This window comes from Pipistrellus kuhlii, unplaced genomic scaffold (genome assembly GCF_014108245.1).
Source record: "Pipistrellus kuhlii isolate mPipKuh1 unplaced genomic scaffold, mPipKuh1.p scaffold_m20_p_3, whole genome shotgun sequence".
NCBI lineage: Eukaryota > Metazoa > Chordata > Mammalia > Chiroptera > Vespertilionidae > Pipistrellus > Pipistrellus kuhlii.
Genome location: NW_023425529.1, coordinates 16276067 through 16294758, shown reverse-complemented (window position 1 = coordinate 16294758; position 18692 = coordinate 16276067). Strand labels below are relative to the sequence as shown.

Here is an 18692-nt window from a genome sequence, read left to right as displayed (position 1 = left end):
CTATCTCTCTCCCTTCCTCTCTATAAAAAATCAATAAAATATTTTTTTTTAAATAAGATCATTTGGCTGGAATGGAGCAAATAAAGAATTACTTTTGTTTTATGGGGTATTTAAATTTTATTGATTTGAGAGAGAGAGGAGGGGCAGAGAGAAAGAAGTTTGTTGTTAAAATGAAATCTAAATGCTTTTAGATAGAAAGATAAGCAAATAAACATGGGTGTATATTTGTCTATACACAGGTGCCAGAGTATAGAAGGTTATTGAGTAATCAAAGAATAATACAGCTGTACTTCTAAAAGCACACAGCTAGTTGTTACTGATTCACTCATAGGTATCTGCCAAGTGCTAAGGCATGTGGCAAGAATATCTGTGGAAATCAAGTAATGTGGATTCTAATTTGAGCTGTGATCTATTAACTTGGGTATGCCAGTTATTCCCCTTGGGCCTTAGTTTCTTATCTGTCTAATGAAGGGTTTGGAGTCGGTTATTTCTAAGGCTTTTTCAGTTCTAAGAATCTGTACATCCAGTAACCATTCAGCATGTGGTTCGGCTCTAACTAGAGAGGATTGTCAGAATGTGGAAAGTGTATTAGCATCTTGCCCTTACTATCAAAAGAAGCTTAATCTGATAAACAGAAACAAAGGACCAGTTCTAAACAAATTCCAATGGTGAGCTTCATCCCCACCTAAATGTCCATAATCTACAGCAACCAGTAAATTCTGTGCTTTCAGTGCCTAAGTGCCTAACCAGTTACTCAACACTTAATCCTCCTTTCTAACCCTCTTGGACTCAACCCTCCTTCCTATTTGTATTTGTCTTCCTTTTCATGTAGGTGAAAGATTAGGGGGAAAAATTGAGTGGCAGCCCAAATAGTGTAGCTCAGTGGTTGAGCGTTGACCTATGAACCTGGAGGCCACGGTTTGATTCCTGTTCAGGGTGCATGCCCGGGTTACAGGCTCCATCCCCAGGGTGGGTTGCAGAGGAGGCAGGCAATCAATGATTCTCATCATTGATGTTTCTGTCACTCTCCCTCTTCCTCTCTGAAATAAATAAAATATATATATATTTTTTAATTGAGTGGCAGATCTTCAAAAAAGAAATAAAGTTAGCCAAAACCAGTTTGGCTCAGTGGATAAAGCGTCAGCCTGCGGACTGAAAGGTCTTTAAATATATTTTATTGATTTTTTACAGAGAGGAAGGGAGAGAGAGAGAGAGCTAGAAACGTTGATGAGAGAGAAACATCAACCAGCTGCCTCTTGCACACCCCTACCGGGGATGTGCCCGCAACCAATGTACATGCCCTTGACCGGAATCGAACCTGGGACCTTTTAGTCCGCAGACTGACGCTCTACCACTGAGCCAAACTGATTTCGGCTGAAAGGTCTTTAATCCTACCTTTTCCATCATCTCCCATATCTAGTCACCAGTACTGATGTTTTTATATTCTATACTAGAGGCCCATTGCATGAAATTTGTGCAGAGGGGGAGTGGTGGTGGTGTCCCTCATCCCAGCCTGCACCCTCTCCAATCTGGGACCCCTTGAGGATGTCTGACTGCCCGTTTAGGCCCTGGTAGGATCCGGCCTAAAGAGGCAGTCGGACATCCCTCTCATAATCCAGGAAGGCTGGCTCCCAATTGCTCGCCTGCCTGCCTTCCTGATTGCCTCTAACTGCTTCTGCCTGCCAGCCTGATCAACCCCTAACCACCCCCTGCCAGCCTGATTAATGCCTAACTGCTCCCCTGCCAGCCTGTTTGACCCTAACAGCCCTCCCCTGCAGGCCTGGTCCCCCCCCAACTGCTCTCCCCTGCAGGCCAGGGTCCCATCCAACTGCCCTGCCCTGCAAGCCTGGTTGCCCCCAACTTCCTTCCTCTGCCAGCCTGGTCCCTCCCAAGTGCCCTACCCTGCTGGCCATCTTGTGGTGGCCATCTTGTGTCCACATAGGGGCAGCCATCTTGTGTGTTGGAGTTATGGTTAATTTGCATATTACTCTTTTATTAGATAGAATTGTGGCCTGGTGCACAGGTGGGAGACAGCTGGTTTGCCCTGAAGGGTGGCCCGGATCAGGGTGGGGGTTCCCTTGGGGCTTGGGGTAGCCTGGGCAAGGGGCCTGTGATGGTTTGCAGGCTGGCGACGCCCCCCTGTTGACCCAAGCAGAGGCCCTGGTATCTGGGATTTATTTATCTTCTATAATTGAAACTTTGAGCCTCGAGTGGAGGTCTGGGCCTGCCAGGGTGTGTGGAAAGCTTGGGTTCCTCCATCGCTAGGGGAAACTCAAGCCTTCTGCTCTCTCCAGCTCTGTGGCTGCTCCATTTTTGTTGGGGTTTATTTATCTTCTATAATTGAAACTTTGTAGCCTTGAGTGGAGGCCTGGGCTGGGCAGGGTGTACAGAAAGCTTGGCTTCCTCCATTGCCAGGGAAACCCAAGCCTCCTGCTCACTCCGTGGCTGTAGCCATCCTGGTTGGGTTAATTTGCATACTTGCTCCTGATTGGCTGGTGGGCATGGCTTGTGCATGTAGCAGAGTGATGATAAATTTGCATATTACTCTTTTATTGGATAGGATAGAAGGATATTTCAGGCTCTACCTGTTTTCAGCTTTGCTACTGTTTCACCCCTAGCAGGGAAATAGTCTTTAGGTGACAATTTCATAAATAGTCTTTAGCTTCTTTCCTGTCCCTGTGTCCTTTACTACATTATTCCCCTCCTTTGGAATGTCCTTTCCTTCTTCTCTCTTCATCCTAAATGTTCTGATCATTATTGATTTCTCTCTTCTCTAACCACTACAACCTTGGCTATTCCATGCAGTTAGCATTTATAAAACATTATTCTTTGATATTTCTTCTCTACCTAGAAAGTACTTAAGAGTTAAAAAGCGCCTCTTAAAATTTCTACCATATACCCCTTTTTGCCTAAAGCAGTGTGGCCACATAATAGATGCTTAATAAATATTTCAGCCGAAACTGGTTTGGCTCAGTGGATAGAGCGTTGGCCTGCGGACTCAAGGGTCCCAGGTTTGATTCCGGTCAAGGACATGTACCTTGGTTGCGGGCACATCCCCAGTAGGGGGTGTGCAGGAGGCAGCTGATCAATGTTTCTCTCTCATGGATGTTTCTAATTCTCTATCCTTCTCCCTTCCTCTGTAAAATATCAATAAAATATATTTTAAAAATAAATAAATAAAATAAATATTTCACTGACTGCCTAGAACAGTGGTCGGCAAACTCATTAGTCAACAGAGCCAAATATCAACGGTTGAAATGTCTTCTGAGAGCCAAATTTTTTAAACTTAAACTCCCAACGTCACTTGTTCAAAATAGACTCGCCCAGGCCATCGTGTTTTGTGGAAGAGCCACACACAAGGGGCCAAAGAGCCGCATGTGGCTTGTGAGCCACAGTTTGCCAACCATGGGCCTAGAATAGAGTATTTGTTTATTCATTCTTTCATCCATTCAGCAAATAGTCTCAAGACCTTTTTTTGTACCAGAAACTGTACTAGGCACTGAGGTACGGTAGTGGGAAAAAATTGACAAAAATCCCTGTTTTCAAATAATTCTAAATAAGTAAAATATATTGTATTTGAAAGAGTAATAAGTGCCAAGAGGAAACTACAGCAAAAAAAATAAAAATAAAAGGAAGTGTGGTTGGTGGCGAGTGAGGGGAACATATGCAATCTCACTGATAGCGTGACTTTTTAGTAAAGATCTAAAGTGAGAAGTAATATAAGGAAGGACTTGAGCTTCTTTGTAAAAGATTGTTCCAGGCAAGGAACCTATTATATGAAGGCCACAAGGCTGGACTTGCTTGATGTTCCAAGGAGAGCTTTGTGGAGGCAGAGATGAGTCAGAGAAAGGTGGAGTGGGGAAGGGATGAGCAGATCTATAGGTTCTGGTCAGACTGGCTTTTGTTGAGTGAGAGTGGAGACCTTCTGAGGGTTTTGAACAGAGGAATGAGCAGATCGGATTTATGCTACAATAAAATCCCTCTGATACTGTGTTAAGGATAGACTAAAGGGAGAGGCAAAAGCAGAGGTAGGGAGATCAGTCAGGAGGCGACTATAATAACACAAGCCAGACATAGTGTTGTCTTGGACACATGGGAAGATGTGTCAGATTCAGGGTTTATTTTGAAGGTAGAACAGGAATTACTGATTGGGTTGAAAGGAAAGGAGGTCAAGAATGATGGCAAGGTTGCAAGGTTTCAGTCTGAGTGAACAGAAGGGGAAGTTGCTGTTTGCTGAAATGGAGAAGGCTAAAGGAGGAATAGGTTTAGGAGGGATGTATGTTGGCAGTTCATTTTGTTAAAGCTGAGATGTCCATTAGGCATGTATTCCTAATGGAGTCAAGTAGGCTATACAATCTCAGGGAAGAGGTTCAAGCTAGAGATGAACATTTGGAAGACATCAGCAAACAGATGGTATGTAATTAAAGCAGTTGACTGGATGAGATAGCTGAGTGCTACACTGTTAAAGCAGAAGTAAAGCAATCTCACATTTATTAAGTTTCTAATATGTACCAGGCTTAATATATGAATCATAAGCTAGATTTTCATTTTACTGATGAAACTGAGGCCCAAAAAGGTTAACTAATCAACAAACCTGAGGTTAACAGCTAGTAAGTAACAGAACTGGGTATTCAAACTGAGATCTATCATAACTCCAAAGTTCATGTTCTTTTAACTGTCCACTACCTTAATATATATATATCTATCTATCTATATATATAGAATTGATTTTTTTACAGAGAGTAAGAGAGAGGGATAGAGAGCCAGAAACATTGATGAAAGAGAAACATCAATCAGTTGCCTCCTGCACACTCTCTACTGGGGATGTGCCCACAACGAAGGTGCATGCCCTTGATCGGAATCGAACCTGGGACCCTTGAGTCCGCAGACCAACGCTCTATCCAGCGAGCCAAACCGGTCAGAGCCAGTGCCTTAATTTAATAGTACATTGCATTTTGCTTTTTTAAAAAATATATATTTTATTGATTTTTTTTACAGAGGGGAAGAGAGAGGGATAGAGAGCCAGAAACACCGAAACCAGTTTGGCTTAATGGATACAGCGTCAGCTTGGGGACTGAAGGGTCCCGGGTTCGATCCCGGTCAAGGGCATGTACCTTGGTTGCGGGCACATCCCCAGTGGGGGGTGTGCAGGAGGCAGCTGATCGATGACTCTCATCGATGTTTCTAACTCTATCTCTCTCCCTTCCTCTCTGTACAAAATTAATAAAATATATATTTTTTTTTAAAAGAAGAAAAAAAAAGAGAGAGCCAGAAACATTGATGAAAGAGAAACATCAATCAATTGCCTCCTGCACACTCCCTACTGGGGATGTGCCCGCAACCAAGGTACATGCCCTTGACCGGAATCAAACCTGCGACTTTTTAGTTCACAGGCCGACGCTCTATCCACTGAGCCAAACGGGTTTTGGCTGCATTTTGCTCTTGACAAATCAGAGCCCTTATTTTTTATATATATACACACACTAGAGACCCAGAGCATGAAATTCATGCACGGAAGGTGGGGAAGGAGGGAGTCCCTCAGTCCAGCCTGCAGCCATGCAAGCGTTTGCACCCAGCCTGGCCTGAGGCCCTCGAAGCTGGGTGGAGAACACTTGCCTCATCACTGACAATGCAAGCGTCCCCTCCCTTCCCCCAGGCCACTCCACGCCCGCCGCCCAGAGGCCCTCCTCAGCCAGAATGGAATGCTTGCCTCCTGCAGCGATCAAGCAAAGCATTCCACCGGGCTCCTCACGCTGCCCTCTCAGCTGGGGGACTCCAGTGTGGCTGAGAGGACTGGGCCCCACCATCTTGTGGCTCTGGGCACTGCCATCTTTGTGGCGGAGTGGTGGTCAGTTTGCATATTCCCTCTTTATTAGAGAGGATATATATAATTGATTTCAGAGAGGAAGGGAGAGGGAGAGAGAGATAGAAACATCAATGATGAGAAAGAATCATTGATTGGCTGTCTCCTGCACACCCCCTACTGGGGAATCAAGCCCACAACCCGAAACCCTTTGGTCCACAGGCTAACGCTCTATCCACTGAGCCAAACCAGCGAGGGTTTGAATTGTGTTTTTAAGAATGGGTAGCATTTCATTTGGTTAGAGTGGTAGTTTGAGAAGATATTCCTCTCAAAGGAACTGGTGTAAGCTAAAGTCTAGGAACAAAAGACACAAGACATGCTTGGACAAAAACAAGATCAGTTTTAGCCAGAGAAATGAAAACTTTAACTAGAAATGTAGTTTTTAGAAGACAGACCTCGAATCTTAGGCTTAGGAATAGGTACTCTGTTGAGTAGTCAGTTGGTGATTTCTAAACAGGAGTTGAAAAGAGTACTCTGGTATAAGATTCCTGGGAGAGTGAGGCTGCAGGCAGAGATCAAATAGGAGGCCACTGCAAGAGTTTACATCTGAGTGCCTGATGCCTTAACTGCAAATGTAGCACAAAAAAAGGAGATTAAGGGGGGTGAGACACTGCAAAGGAGGAATCAACAGAATTTGATGACTGGATATAGGCAACCAAAGAAAGAGGCAAAATAACTTCAAGCTTTTGAATGTGGTTATATGACTTGGAGAAAGCTAACACCATTAATAAAAAAGAAGCCTAGCCGAAACTGGTTTGGCTCAGTGGATAGAGCGTCGGCCTGCAGACTGAAAGGTCTCAGGTTCGATTCCAGTCAAGGGCATGTACTTTGGTTGTGGGCACATCCCCAGTAGGGGGTGTACAAGAGGCAGCTGATCAATAATTCTCTCCCATCGATGTATCTAACTTTCTATCCCTCTCTCTTCCTCTCTATAAAAAAATCAATAAAAAGTTTTTTTTTTAAAAAAAAAGAAGCCAAGAGATGGCTGATTTAAGGAAATAAGTCATGTTTTATAGAGTACAAGATGGTATGAAATAGCAAAATAAAAATGTCCAGCCAGGAAATGTGGAACTGAAACTTAAGTAGGATTAAAAATGTATATTTGTTTTTGACATAAAGATCATATTAAGTTACATGACAATAGATGTAGTTTTCTAATAGTAAGAATAATAAAGGTCAAGACGAAATCCTGGAGGGCAGCCGTATTTAGGAACCAGAAAAAAAAAAACCTTAATTGAAAAAGACAAAGAAAGGTAGATTGGTGTAATCTGTTCAGATTATAGTCGGCCTCCATTTGCCAGTGAAAGTAAACACAGGAAGTGAGAGTAGTAGTTTAGAAACCTTCCACAGCAATTAGATAGTGTCATGTCATCCAAGCCCATGACTTTATATTTTACAAAATGTTGGTCCACCCTGGCCTGGTAGAGCATTGGTCCTCCCTACTTGATTAGAGCTTCATCCTGATATGCCAGGGTTGTGTGTTCGATCCCCAGTCAGGGCACATGGGAGAGTCAACCAATGAGTGCATAAATGTGTGGAACAACAAAATTAATGTTTCTTACTTTACCTTCATCTCGCTCTAAAATCAATAAATAAAGTATTGGTCCACAACAGATGGGAAATTGAAAAAACTGCCTACACCACTAACCGAGAAGTACTAGGTTAGAGGATAAAATAATTTAAGAAGTGGTATATACCCAAGAGAACTCAAGATACATATTCACACAAAAACTTGTACACAAATGTTCATAGCAGCCTTATTCATAATACCCAAAAAGTAGAAATCACCCAAGTGTCCCATCAACTATTGATGTGGTGTGTCCACTTTGTAATATTATTCAGTCATTAAAAAAGAATGAAGAACTGATATATACTATAACAAAATTAACCTTGAAAACAATATGCTAACTGAAAGACCCAGACATAAAAGGCCCATATATTGTACAACTTCATGTACATGAAGTACCCATAATTGGTAAATCCATATTGGCTCAGTGGTTGAGCATCGACCTATGAACCAGGAGGTCACAGTTCGGTTTCTGGTCAGGGCATGTGCCCCGGTTGCAGGCTTGATCCCCAGTCCCGGGAGGGAGAGAGGGGGTGTAGAAGGCAGCTGATCAGTGATTCTCTCTCACCATTGATGTTTCTATCTCTTTCCCTTCCTCTCTGAAACAAATAGAAATATATATTTTTAAAAAGAAAAAAAAAAAAGCAGCCGAAACCGGTTTGGCTCAATGGATAGATCGTCGGCTTGGGGATTGAAGGGTCCCGGGTTCGATTCTGGTCAAGGGCATGTGCCTTGGTTGTGAGCATATCCCCGGTAGGGGGTGTGCAAGAGGCAGCTGATAGATGACTCTCTCTCATCGATGTTTCTAACTCTCTATCTCTCTCCCTTCCTCTCTGTACAAAAATCAATAAAATATATTATAAAAAAAAAAAAGCGACAGAGACACTTTCTCAAAACCAACGAAAGAGAAACTTTCAAAGAAAATGAAAAGATTCTGGGTGTCAGGGCTCATACAAGAGGCAACTGATGGAGGTTTCTCTCACACATCAATATTTCCCTTTCTTTCTTCCTCCTCTCTAAAATAAATTTTTAAAAAATATCCTTGGGTGAGGATTAAAAAAAAAGAAAACACAGCAGGGAAGTTGAGGAAGCTGGGAAGAAGAAAAAGACTGTTGGACTTGGCATTGGAAGAAGGCAGATTAAGGCAAAATGTCTAAATGTCAGCAGTTCTCAAAGTGGAGCCCATGAACTCCTAGAGAGCCCTGTGAACCCTTTTATCTTTCCCTCTGTATTCCTCACTGCCATGCACTCACAAAAAAATAAAAATAAAAATTTAAAGCCAGTTTCACATAAGAAGGTCCTGGATGAAGCAGTAAGTATCATGAATTGTATTAAATCACAACCCTTCTTAATAGTCTGAAGAAATGAGAAAAGTGCCTGAAGCACTTCTGCATACTGAAGTACAAGGCTGTCCGGAGGCAGAGTACTTGTGTAGTTGCTTGAGTTGCATGTTCAGTTAACAATTTTTTTCATGGAACAGCATTTTTACTTGGAAAAAAAATGACAAACTTAGACATGGATTATTTAGGCATGGGCATTTGGCAGATTTTTTTTTTTTTTTTTTTTTTTTAAACGTGAGCCTGTCACTTAAAGGAAAATAACAGACAGTATTTGTCATGAATAATAAAACTCAAGCTTTCAGTTGAAAATTTTTAAAATTTTGGAAAACTTTTTTGTATCTGATATCATGAGCTTGACAACTTCTCAATACATATAGATTCTTAAGTTGAAGATCAATGGTGATATTAAAAGATGTGATTTTTTTATACTGTATTTTAATGACATATTGTCAATATTTGGAAGATCTGCCTAATACAGTTAACCATTGTTTTCCAGATGACCATTGCATGGTATTACAAATACCATGCCTGGGTAAAAGATCCATTCAAAGCACATGAGAGACCACTGGATTTTAAAATAAACAGAATATGAAAAGCTTATTGATATGGTTTCTGCACATTCCACAATTTGTCAAGTTTAGGTATAATATCAAAGAATATCCAAATTTATCTGGAAAAGCTATTGATTCGCCTTCCAACTATATATCTGTATAAAGATTTTCTTCATATAGTTTTAACCAAAACAACAGATTAAATATAGAAGCACATTTGAGAATCCAGCTATCTTCTATTTAGAGAAAGGCCAGAAATTTGTACAATGCCATTCTCTGCATTCACTGATTTTGTTTTGGGGAAATATATTTGTTTTCATTGAAGGTATGATATTTAGCTCTGACCAGTGTGCCTCAGTTGGTTGAGTGTTGTCCAATGTACCAGGAGGTCACATATTCAATTCCTTATTAATATCTGTGTTTTTAGTGGGTTAATTAAAAAATTTTAATTTTTTCTTAGCTTATATCAATTCTTTGTACGGTATTTGAAGTGTTTTCCTTTTCTATAAAACTGGTACCAGTATCTGGTTAAGCCAGCATTTAACAGTCCTAATCTGTATTCTCCCTGACACTTGCCAAAACATGCTCTACTTTCTTTTCACCAGAGTCTTATCAATCATTGACTAATCAAATGACTTCATATCCTATTTCTACAGAACCCAAAAATAGCTCTACAGGATGAAAAGAAAAAGAACTTTAATTAAAAGTTCTTTAATGAAAAGACTTCAATTAAAACAGCTCATTTCTATTTCTTCAAATTAATAATTTCACAACAATTGTGCAGAGAATAAGGAGTTTCACTACTGACTAGGTTGTGACAGATCCTAGTCCCTGACTCCAACAGCACTCATGAGGGGATGTCCAGTGACTGACTGGAGAAGACGGCTAAATACGCTCTGTGTGCTGGACAGCCTGAACCCCTGAAAAGAGCCAGGTTCCGTGTGTGCCAGCAGTCTGCTCTAGCACTGTAAACGCCCTAGGTGTTGTTCCTGAAATGCTCCCATTCTAGTATGGGATCAGTGGTTTTGGGAGTAGGTTAAGTCATCATCCTACATTTGCTAATGAGTTCTGAAGGCCTTTCTTTAAATAAAAAGAAAAAAGTTATAGTACTGTCAAACAAGTTCTTTAAAACCTCCCAATCAGACTTACAAAACTAACCTCTGCCTGGACAGCGGTATTAAAGGAAAGAGCAACTGTCAGTCATCAAGCTCAGACTTTTATTCTCAGGACCTAGTAAGTACTGCTGCCTTGCACTAGGATTTTAGTAAGACAGTGCTTCTTCACCCTGGCTGCACACCAGATCACTCAGACCTACTGAAGCAGACTCTATGACGGGTGGTGAGGCAGTACTTCCATTGTCCTGTAAATATTTATCAGGTGACTGTGGCTACTGTACTAAGAATTGGCTCCCACAAGAAAGCATTAAGGCTCAGAAACACCTTGTGGGACAACACCCTCCAAAAAACCTCAGCACATCCCTAAAGGGGTGACTGGGCAGCCAGGTTACAAAGCCTGCTGAGCTGAGCAGCAGCCAAGAGCAAGGTTTGGTGCTCTCAAAACCAGCCCTGGTTGTCACAGCAACTCTCCCAGCACAGTTCTTTCTTCCCCTCTGCGGCTCTAGCCAGGCTTTGCTGTTCTCTGTTATGATCTTAATGTTTTTGGTAACCTTAATGGCCAGCTGCATTCTTTTGATTATTCTGCCAATTGTATCATCTTATCATAAGTTAGGTAGTGTACAATAATACTTCACCTGCCTGTGTTGAACTCAACAACCTCCACTTCTTCAAAATACACCTAAACAAAGGGCCTTGACTGGCCAGAACCAATGTTACCAGGCTGAGCACTAAGTCTTTAAGAAAAACCCAAGACCTTTGCTCTTATGTTTCTTTTTTACGCCTTTAAAACATACGATTTCTAAGGCCTGCAGATAATTAAAAGTAGGGAAAACAAGTATTCTTGGCAGCCACACTAAAAGCTCAATAAGTGACTACTGATCCCTGAATAGGAAGGAAAGGGGCAGAAAAGCCCTAAGAAATGGATACAAGAACTCGGAATGCAGGACAGTGTAGGCCCTAACAGAATCGGAGCCACAATTTTACACACCTCAACAGGTTGTAAAGTGATCATGACTTTAGAGTAATTATGAACCAGATCACCAAGAAAGTGTTTACTTATATCACTTAAAGGGGGCAGTGATATGTGTTGCATTTTTTAATTTTAAACATTCCAAATGGTTCATGGTTTTGGTGATTCCAAGTAGTTAAAAGAGTTTTACTGCTTAAAAGGGTAAACTCTTAGCTATGCAGGATTTTTTTATGAGTACTCTAAATAATTAAGATATACCCTATTTATTGTTTCTATTCATTTATACCCCATTTTCTACAATGTTAGAAAGTCAAAGATTTAAGGCAGTCTGATCTTAATCTGTATATACTTTCTAATACCTGGCTCTGGTTCTTAGCAATACTTGCTAATAACGTGGTGTTCTGTTCCTGCCAAATTTGATATGTGATATGTATGAAACTTGATGCTATTTCTTTGCTCATTCATCTGACTACGAAGGGGTCAGAGCTGTCTCCCTCTCCCTTGAACTAGTAATCCTATATCACTTCACCTTGGCTACCTAGAAAATAAACCATTGCATGCCACCTTGTCCCTCATTATGTGATCTACAAACAGAATATCTGGCATGTAGTAGATATTTAATAAACATTTGTTGAATGAGCCAGTAATCCACAGGGTATCTATAAAGTTAGCTATTTGCATGAAGCTAATAAATTGAAGTGTCTAGCCCATTATAACAGCAGTCAAAAAAAAAAACAAGAGGGGGGGAAGTTTTTTTAATAAATAAAAGGAAAAAAACAAGAGCAAATCCTGGGACCAGGAAGATTAAATGGCAGATACACTGTTAAAAACTTGATTACATAAGTACACAGGATATGATCATAAGTTTAAAAAAAAACACAAAAAAATTATAGGGCAAGACTAGGACATAAGCCAAATATACAAACAGATTATCCATTTACTGACTTAATAAATAATTGAGTACTTTCTTTGTATTTGACACTTAGCATTGCAGAGTTATCCAAACTCACAACAATACTGCCAATGATAAGCTAACACTATGCAATGATAGGAAAGGTAAAGTGTCCTAAAACGCAGTAGGAATTCCAGTTCTTCACATGTGCACTGCCAACCACATCAGCGACCTCTTCACAGAGCACTAAATGAAAGTGTGTAGTAACAACATGGAATGTGCTAATGTTAGTTAGGAATACCGAATGTTATGTTGACCCTCTTTTATTCAGTAAGCAACCTTTGGGCATGTATAATCAGTTCATGGCCCATCAGGAAATCCACTATAGTTCAATTTTGGCCCCAAGACCATACTCTGAATTGCTGCTTTAGAAGATATTTCCCATGATACTTAATGGATTTCTAACTCAGCATGTGAGGAGCATCCACACATATCCTGTAACTGTTATTCAGCTGTAATGCAGTCAGCAATCTCAGTTTATTTCCTTGTGTTGGTTTATATTTATCCTCTTGATAATTGGCTGATAATACACTACTAGATTATCCTATATATCGCCGAAACTGGTTTGGCTCAGTGGTAGAGCGTCCGGTCAGGGGCATGTACATTGGTTGCAGGCACATCCCTGGTGGGGGGGGTGCGAGAGGCAGCTGGTCGATGTTTCTCTCATCAACGTTTCTAGCTCTCTATCTCTCTCCCTTCCTCCTCTCTGTAAAATATCAATAAAATATATACATTTTTTAATTTATCCTATATAACAAAAGGCAAATATACAAATTGTCCCCTTGGGCAGGAGTTCCATCAGAGAGTGGGTGGCCAACAGCCCGAGGCCCCAACCCCTCACGGGGCAGGCCCACCAGACCCCACCTGTGCATGAAATAGTTTACCGGGCCTCTAGTAATAGATCATAAAGGCATAAAATAATGTTTTATGGGCAGAGCACAGTTGGATACCCTCAATTCCTTGTAACACTGAAGTAAAATGCAAAAGAAAATTCCTCGAGCTACTTAATAGTCTATATGAGAAACCTAGCCTTAAGACCTGGTTTTATATTGCTTCTATATAAAACTATCTTCATCTTTAAATGTTTATTCACAAAAACACTTTTGATTCTTAGGGATATTGTTATCTTCTCTGTTGACATCCACATGATGTGTGTTTCTTCCTCTCTGGGCTGTGTTTCATGCCAGATAAACCTCCAAAACAAAATGGGAGAGCACCAGCCACAAATAACCCTCTTCTGATCTCCCCTCAGGTTACCCCTTGGCTTTGTTTTATCGGCATTACCTTTTCTACAAGGACAGCTACCTCATCCATCTCTTCCACACCTTCACAGGCCTCTCCATTGCTTATTTTAACTTTGGTGAGTAAACTGGGCTAACAGTGGGGTTGCAATTAGAGAGAATATGGGAAGGAACAGATTCTTTCCTGGAGAGAATTTGATGGATAGGGACGTTATAATCCTGTGCTTGCAAAGAGAGGATTTGTATGGACAAGAAAATAGCTTAAGTTCTCCTAATATGGACAGCCCTCTCCCAGATAGAACATTTGAGAGTGGTTACCCTTGCCGGACCCCATCAACAGAGGGGCCAACACTTCTCTGCTATGCCTATAACTAGATGACAAGCAGTCCCCTCAGGAGCAATCTGAAGTTCAAACATTCAGAAATACAGTAGCTGCCTGACAGTCCCTTCTATTTATGTCCCTTCCTCCAGAACATGAAGTAATTTTGACAAAAATATCCTAATACCAAAATAGTTTTTTCTTTATGTATCACTTTGTGTTTGAAGTCTCAGGATGGGTAGGAATGAAACACACACGTGCGCGCATGCGTTAAAAATATGCTCTCTTCTGCACTAGGAAACCAGATGTACCACTCCCTGCTATGTGTCATCCTTCAGTTCCTCATTCTGCGACTAATGGGCCGCACTGTAACTGCTGTTCTCACTACCTTTTGTTTCCAGATGGTAAGCATCTTTCCCTTGGCAGCTCAGGTCACAGCTTAGGATTGGGGAGAAGTCAAGAGACTGGTGTAGAAAAACCAGTAAACTGGAAAACAATCCAATTTCTGATTGTTTTCTCCCAATAACACTTACCACTATGACTTTATGTAAGACACTTTACACAAGCCCCAGCTGTTTCATCTGCAGGTGGCAGTGGCAATACTTTTCCTGCCTCAAGGAAGAGGTGAAGCTAATCCTTTGCATAGGACTGTGATTAAGGTTCTGACCAGGATTGGCCCAGCTATCACGAGGGGAGTCACGTAAAGGCAAGGCAGAAAATCAACTTAGAATGAGCTACAGAACCTAAGCATCTAAATTCTCAATTCGCCTCAATTTTGCTGAGAAACCTTGAAGCAAGTCTCTCCATTTATAGGAATTTCTTAGGCCTTGAAGAATCCAGGAGAAAGAAAAAATGAAATACAGTGGATTTCAGAGTAGAGAGAAAATAAATCATAGCAATAATAGAATAAATACTTCCCTTCTCTTAGGCCTACCTTCTTGCCGGATATTATTGGACAGCCACTGGCAACTATGATATCAAGTGGACAATGCCTCATTGTGTTCTGACCTTGAAACTGATTGGTAAATGATGGGTTACTACCCTCCCCTTTACACCTAGGCTCCTCCCCATCTGACCATAAACTTACTGTGTTCGCCCCCACATTCCCCGCTACCCTCAGTCCACAGGTCACACCCCCAGTGTCCTTTCCCTCTACCCACACCTTCTCTCTCTGCTCAGGTTTGGCTGTTGACTACTTTGATGGAGGGAAAGATAAGGTAAGCACAACTCCTCCACAGAGAGATTAAGGAAATAAACTAGAGGGATGGAGAAAGGCTATTCTTACCAAAAGACTGAACCCAAATGCTAGGGGCAGAGCCCCACCTCATCCCTAGCCTGTGTGATCTCCGTTTCAGATAGCACTGAGCAAGGATCAACAAACCTAATTTGCGTGCATCCAGTTCTTGCACAAAGTCCAGAGATCAATGCCAGCAGGGCATTTGGAAATCAGCAGCAGTCAGCTGTTGCTTCACACACTCGCTTCCACAGGAAGCAACTACTTTCCTCCATATCATCCCCTCAGAGATGGCTCTTTGAAGAACCAGTTCAGTGGGCCAAAAGGGTGGGGAACACACAAACCGGCTCTTGCAGGTAGATTCAAGGCCATCCTGAACCATTCCTTCTCTTCTCGGCATAGAATTCCTTGTCCCCTGAGCAACAGAAATATGCCATACGAGGTATCCCTTCCCTGCTGGAAGTTGCTGGTTTCTCCTACTTCTATGGAGCCTTCTTGGTAGGCCCCCAATTCTCAATGAACCACTACATGAAGCTGGTGCACAGGAAGCTGACTGACAAGCCAGGGGAGATACCAAGCAGGTAAATGCCCCTCTTGGTCAAGACCTCTGTAGAGTGTCTCACCCACTATCAAGCCACTTCTGAAGTGACTTTCCTGCAGACCAGCCCTAGCTGCATTCTCCACATGGCCTGGCTCCCCAGGCTCCTGCCACACGGGCCCTGGACAGTGATAACGGGCACCTGTTCCTGCTCACTACAGGCGTGGGCCCTTTTCAGCCAGCCATTCTGATCCTGTGGCACAAACATAAACTTTACTTTTATGAAGCAGGATTTTGCCTGAACCAGTCATGTCCCCACCTCTAAAATTCATTTTCTCATTTTAAAAAATTGATTTCAATGTACTTAAAAATATTGGGCAGTGGAGCTACTCATCCCATCCCAGCTGGGCTAGCTCCCCTCTGTGACTTAAGGGCGGAAGGAGTGGCCTCTGGCACTGTGACCCCCACCTTTCCTTTCAGCACCATACCTGCTCTCAAGCGCCTGAGCCTGGGCCTCATCTACCTGGTGGGCTACGTTTTCCTCAGTCCCCACATCACAGAAACCTATCTCCTCACCGAAGACTATGAGGTGAGTGGCTACTAAAGCAGCGGCAGTATGACTGCATCCGAGATAGATGGGCAGGCAAGGATCCTTGTGGATAGCCAAGTGGAAAACACCATCGACAAATGCATGTTGGTTTTGCTCTAGATCTGTGAGAGTTGGTGTCAATGCCAGCCAGGCCGGGACATGGTCATCAGCCAGCATTGAACAACCTTAGCGGGCACAGGGCTGTGCCAGGTGCACTTTGGCACCCCTTCCCTTCCCCGGGAGCAGCTCTGAGCTTGCTATATTACAGCCCAGCATAGCAGCTTGTGGTCCTCCAGCTTGTTTCTTCTCTTGATAGATTGGGGGCTTCTAGGGAATTCAAAATCCAAGGGAGGGGGAAGTGCTGGCTTTTGCTCCTGCCCTGCAAGGTTTGCAACCGTTCCCTACCCACTCTAGGTCAGTTGACTCAAGTTAACATTGAGCATGAGTTCATAAAAGTCCTTTGGCACTCAGCGTCCCAAGTGCCTCAGAAGAAGAGTTAAAGACAGTGCTGTTACTGCAACTCTCCAAGGGAAAGGAGGTGAATGGATATTCGCTGGGCTCCCTGCTCATCCTCTTAGCCAACTGTAGAGGCAGACTGTCAGATGGACATGAAGTAGTCACAAGAGTGGAAAAGAAGGGAGATTTGCCCAGCCTAATGCACATGTTCATTCTTCTCTCAAGAACCGCGTTTTCTGGTTCCGCTGCATGTACATGCTGGTCTGGGGCAAGTTTGTGCTGTACAAATACGTCACCTGTTGGCTGGTCACAGTAAGTAGAAAAGATGAAATAGGGCATAGACGGGCTGTGGGGGACGTGGGGAGAGTGGCAAGAGCCCTGAGTTGGTCCTTCCCTCAGGAAGGAGTATGCATTTTGACGGGGCTGGGCTTCAATGACTTTGATGAAAATGGAAAGGCAAAGTGGGATGCCTGCGCTAACATGAAGGTGTGGCTCTTTGAAACAACCCCCCGTTTCACCGGCACCATCGCCTCTTTCAACATCAACACCAATGCCTGGGTGGCCCGGTAAGCAGGGGAGGGGAGGTCTGGACCTGAGCTTCTGCCTTCCACCACTTTCCCAGATTGGAGGGCAGAAATGGACTTGTCACTTCTGTCTTTTCCCACTTTGGGTAGAACTTCCAATCATTCTCACACATACCCTTACACACTTGTATCTCCACTCCTACCCTCCAACATTTGTCAATATTTGAAAAACGCAAGCAAAAATGTCTTAAGTGCCTTGAGTCCTGGGTTTAACCCCAGTTCAGCCACTGGTTTTATGTTCTCCACAGTTCTGTTTATAAAGTCTTTGTCTATTCACCCCATCACTAGAGGGTAAGCAGCATGAGAAGAAAACTTGTCTGCCCTGTTCACTGCAAGTCACCATCAGGCACTAGTCATTTAAGTAGTTTGCCAAAGTTCACCCAGCTAAGCCTCAGGTCTATTTTCTGTCTCTAAACTGAGTGGACTTCACTGCCTTTCGTCGCGAAAGCTAATCAGGCAGCACTGCTTCCCTTGCCCCAGGTGGGCCAGGTAGGAGCCAGCCACCACCACTGACCCCTCAGGAAGCCGAGAACCCGGAGGTGGATAGTGGGAGTGCAAGAACTAGTCTGCAGCTCATCCTTACCCGTCCTTTTCTCTAGTTATTTCTTCAAACGACTCAAGTTCCTTGGAAATAAAGAACTCTCCCAGGGTCTCTCATTGCTATTCTTGGCCCTCTGGCATGGCCTGCACTCAGGATACCTGATCTGCTTCCAGATGGAGTTCCTCATTGTTATCGTGGAAAGGCAGGTAGGCCTTAAGGATGCTGGGTGAAAGGGGACTAGGAGAAGAGGCAAGGTCCTAATTACCTCTTTCTTTCCTCCCCAGGCTGCCAGCCTAATACGAGACAGCCCAACCCTGAGCAATCTGGCTTCCATTTCTTTCCTACAACCCTTCTTCTATTTGGTGCAGCAGACCATCCACTGGCTCTTCATGGGTTACTCAATGACTGCCTTCTGCCTCTTCACGTGGGACAAATGGTTTAAGGTAAGTTCCCTCCCATCATGCTTGCAAGGATGGGAGGTAACCACTGAAACCTCCGGAAGTAAGTGATATTATATACCACTAGTGGCCCAGTGCACAAAATTTGTACACATTAAAAGGGAATGAATTAGACGAAATACTTTAATATTATTTACCCTTCTCTATAATAGAAGTGTCAGAGATGAAAGGAAATTAATAAAATGTATATGAAAATCTCCCTCCTATCAGTCTGTGGCAAGCCACGGGACCCAGAGTCAAGTCCCCGCCCACCCACATGTGACTCAGACCCAGCTGGCCCCACCCCCGTCAAGCCCCACAGAGGCATGGGAGGGCCCCACAGCCTCAGATCCCCCAGCGCCAGGGCAGTGCAGCCCTGGCGTGAGTGTGTGATG

At 42.9% G+C, this 18692-nt stretch overlaps 1 protein-coding gene across 3 annotated transcripts in view; it reads left to right on the top strand.

The window, feature by feature from the left end:
• The window catches only part of LPCAT3 (lysophosphatidylcholine acyltransferase 3), a 31152-nt gene that overhangs the window by 11662 nt on the left and 798 nt on the right, over nucleotides 1–18692 (top strand). For 2 of the 3 annotated variants that reach the window (XM_036458640.2, XM_036458641.2), the window contains exons 2-11: nucleotides 13611–13718; nucleotides 14216–14322; nucleotides 14847–14940; nucleotides 15098–15135; nucleotides 15555–15733; nucleotides 16171–16279; nucleotides 16961–17047; nucleotides 17135–17301; nucleotides 17919–18066; nucleotides 18145–18303. In XM_036458640.2, the coding sequence (XP_036314533.1) occupies nucleotides 13611–13718; nucleotides 14216–14322; nucleotides 14847–14940; nucleotides 15098–15135; nucleotides 15555–15733; nucleotides 16171–16279; nucleotides 16961–17047; nucleotides 17135–17301; nucleotides 17919–18066; nucleotides 18145–18303 (1196 nt within the window). Of the gene's footprint in view, nucleotides 1–13610; nucleotides 13719–14215; nucleotides 14323–14846; nucleotides 14941–15097; nucleotides 15136–15554; nucleotides 15734–16170; nucleotides 16280–16960; nucleotides 17048–17134; nucleotides 17302–17918; nucleotides 18067–18144; nucleotides 18304–18692 lie in introns of those variants that run through there. The other variant, XM_036458642.2, reaches the window with a different exon arrangement.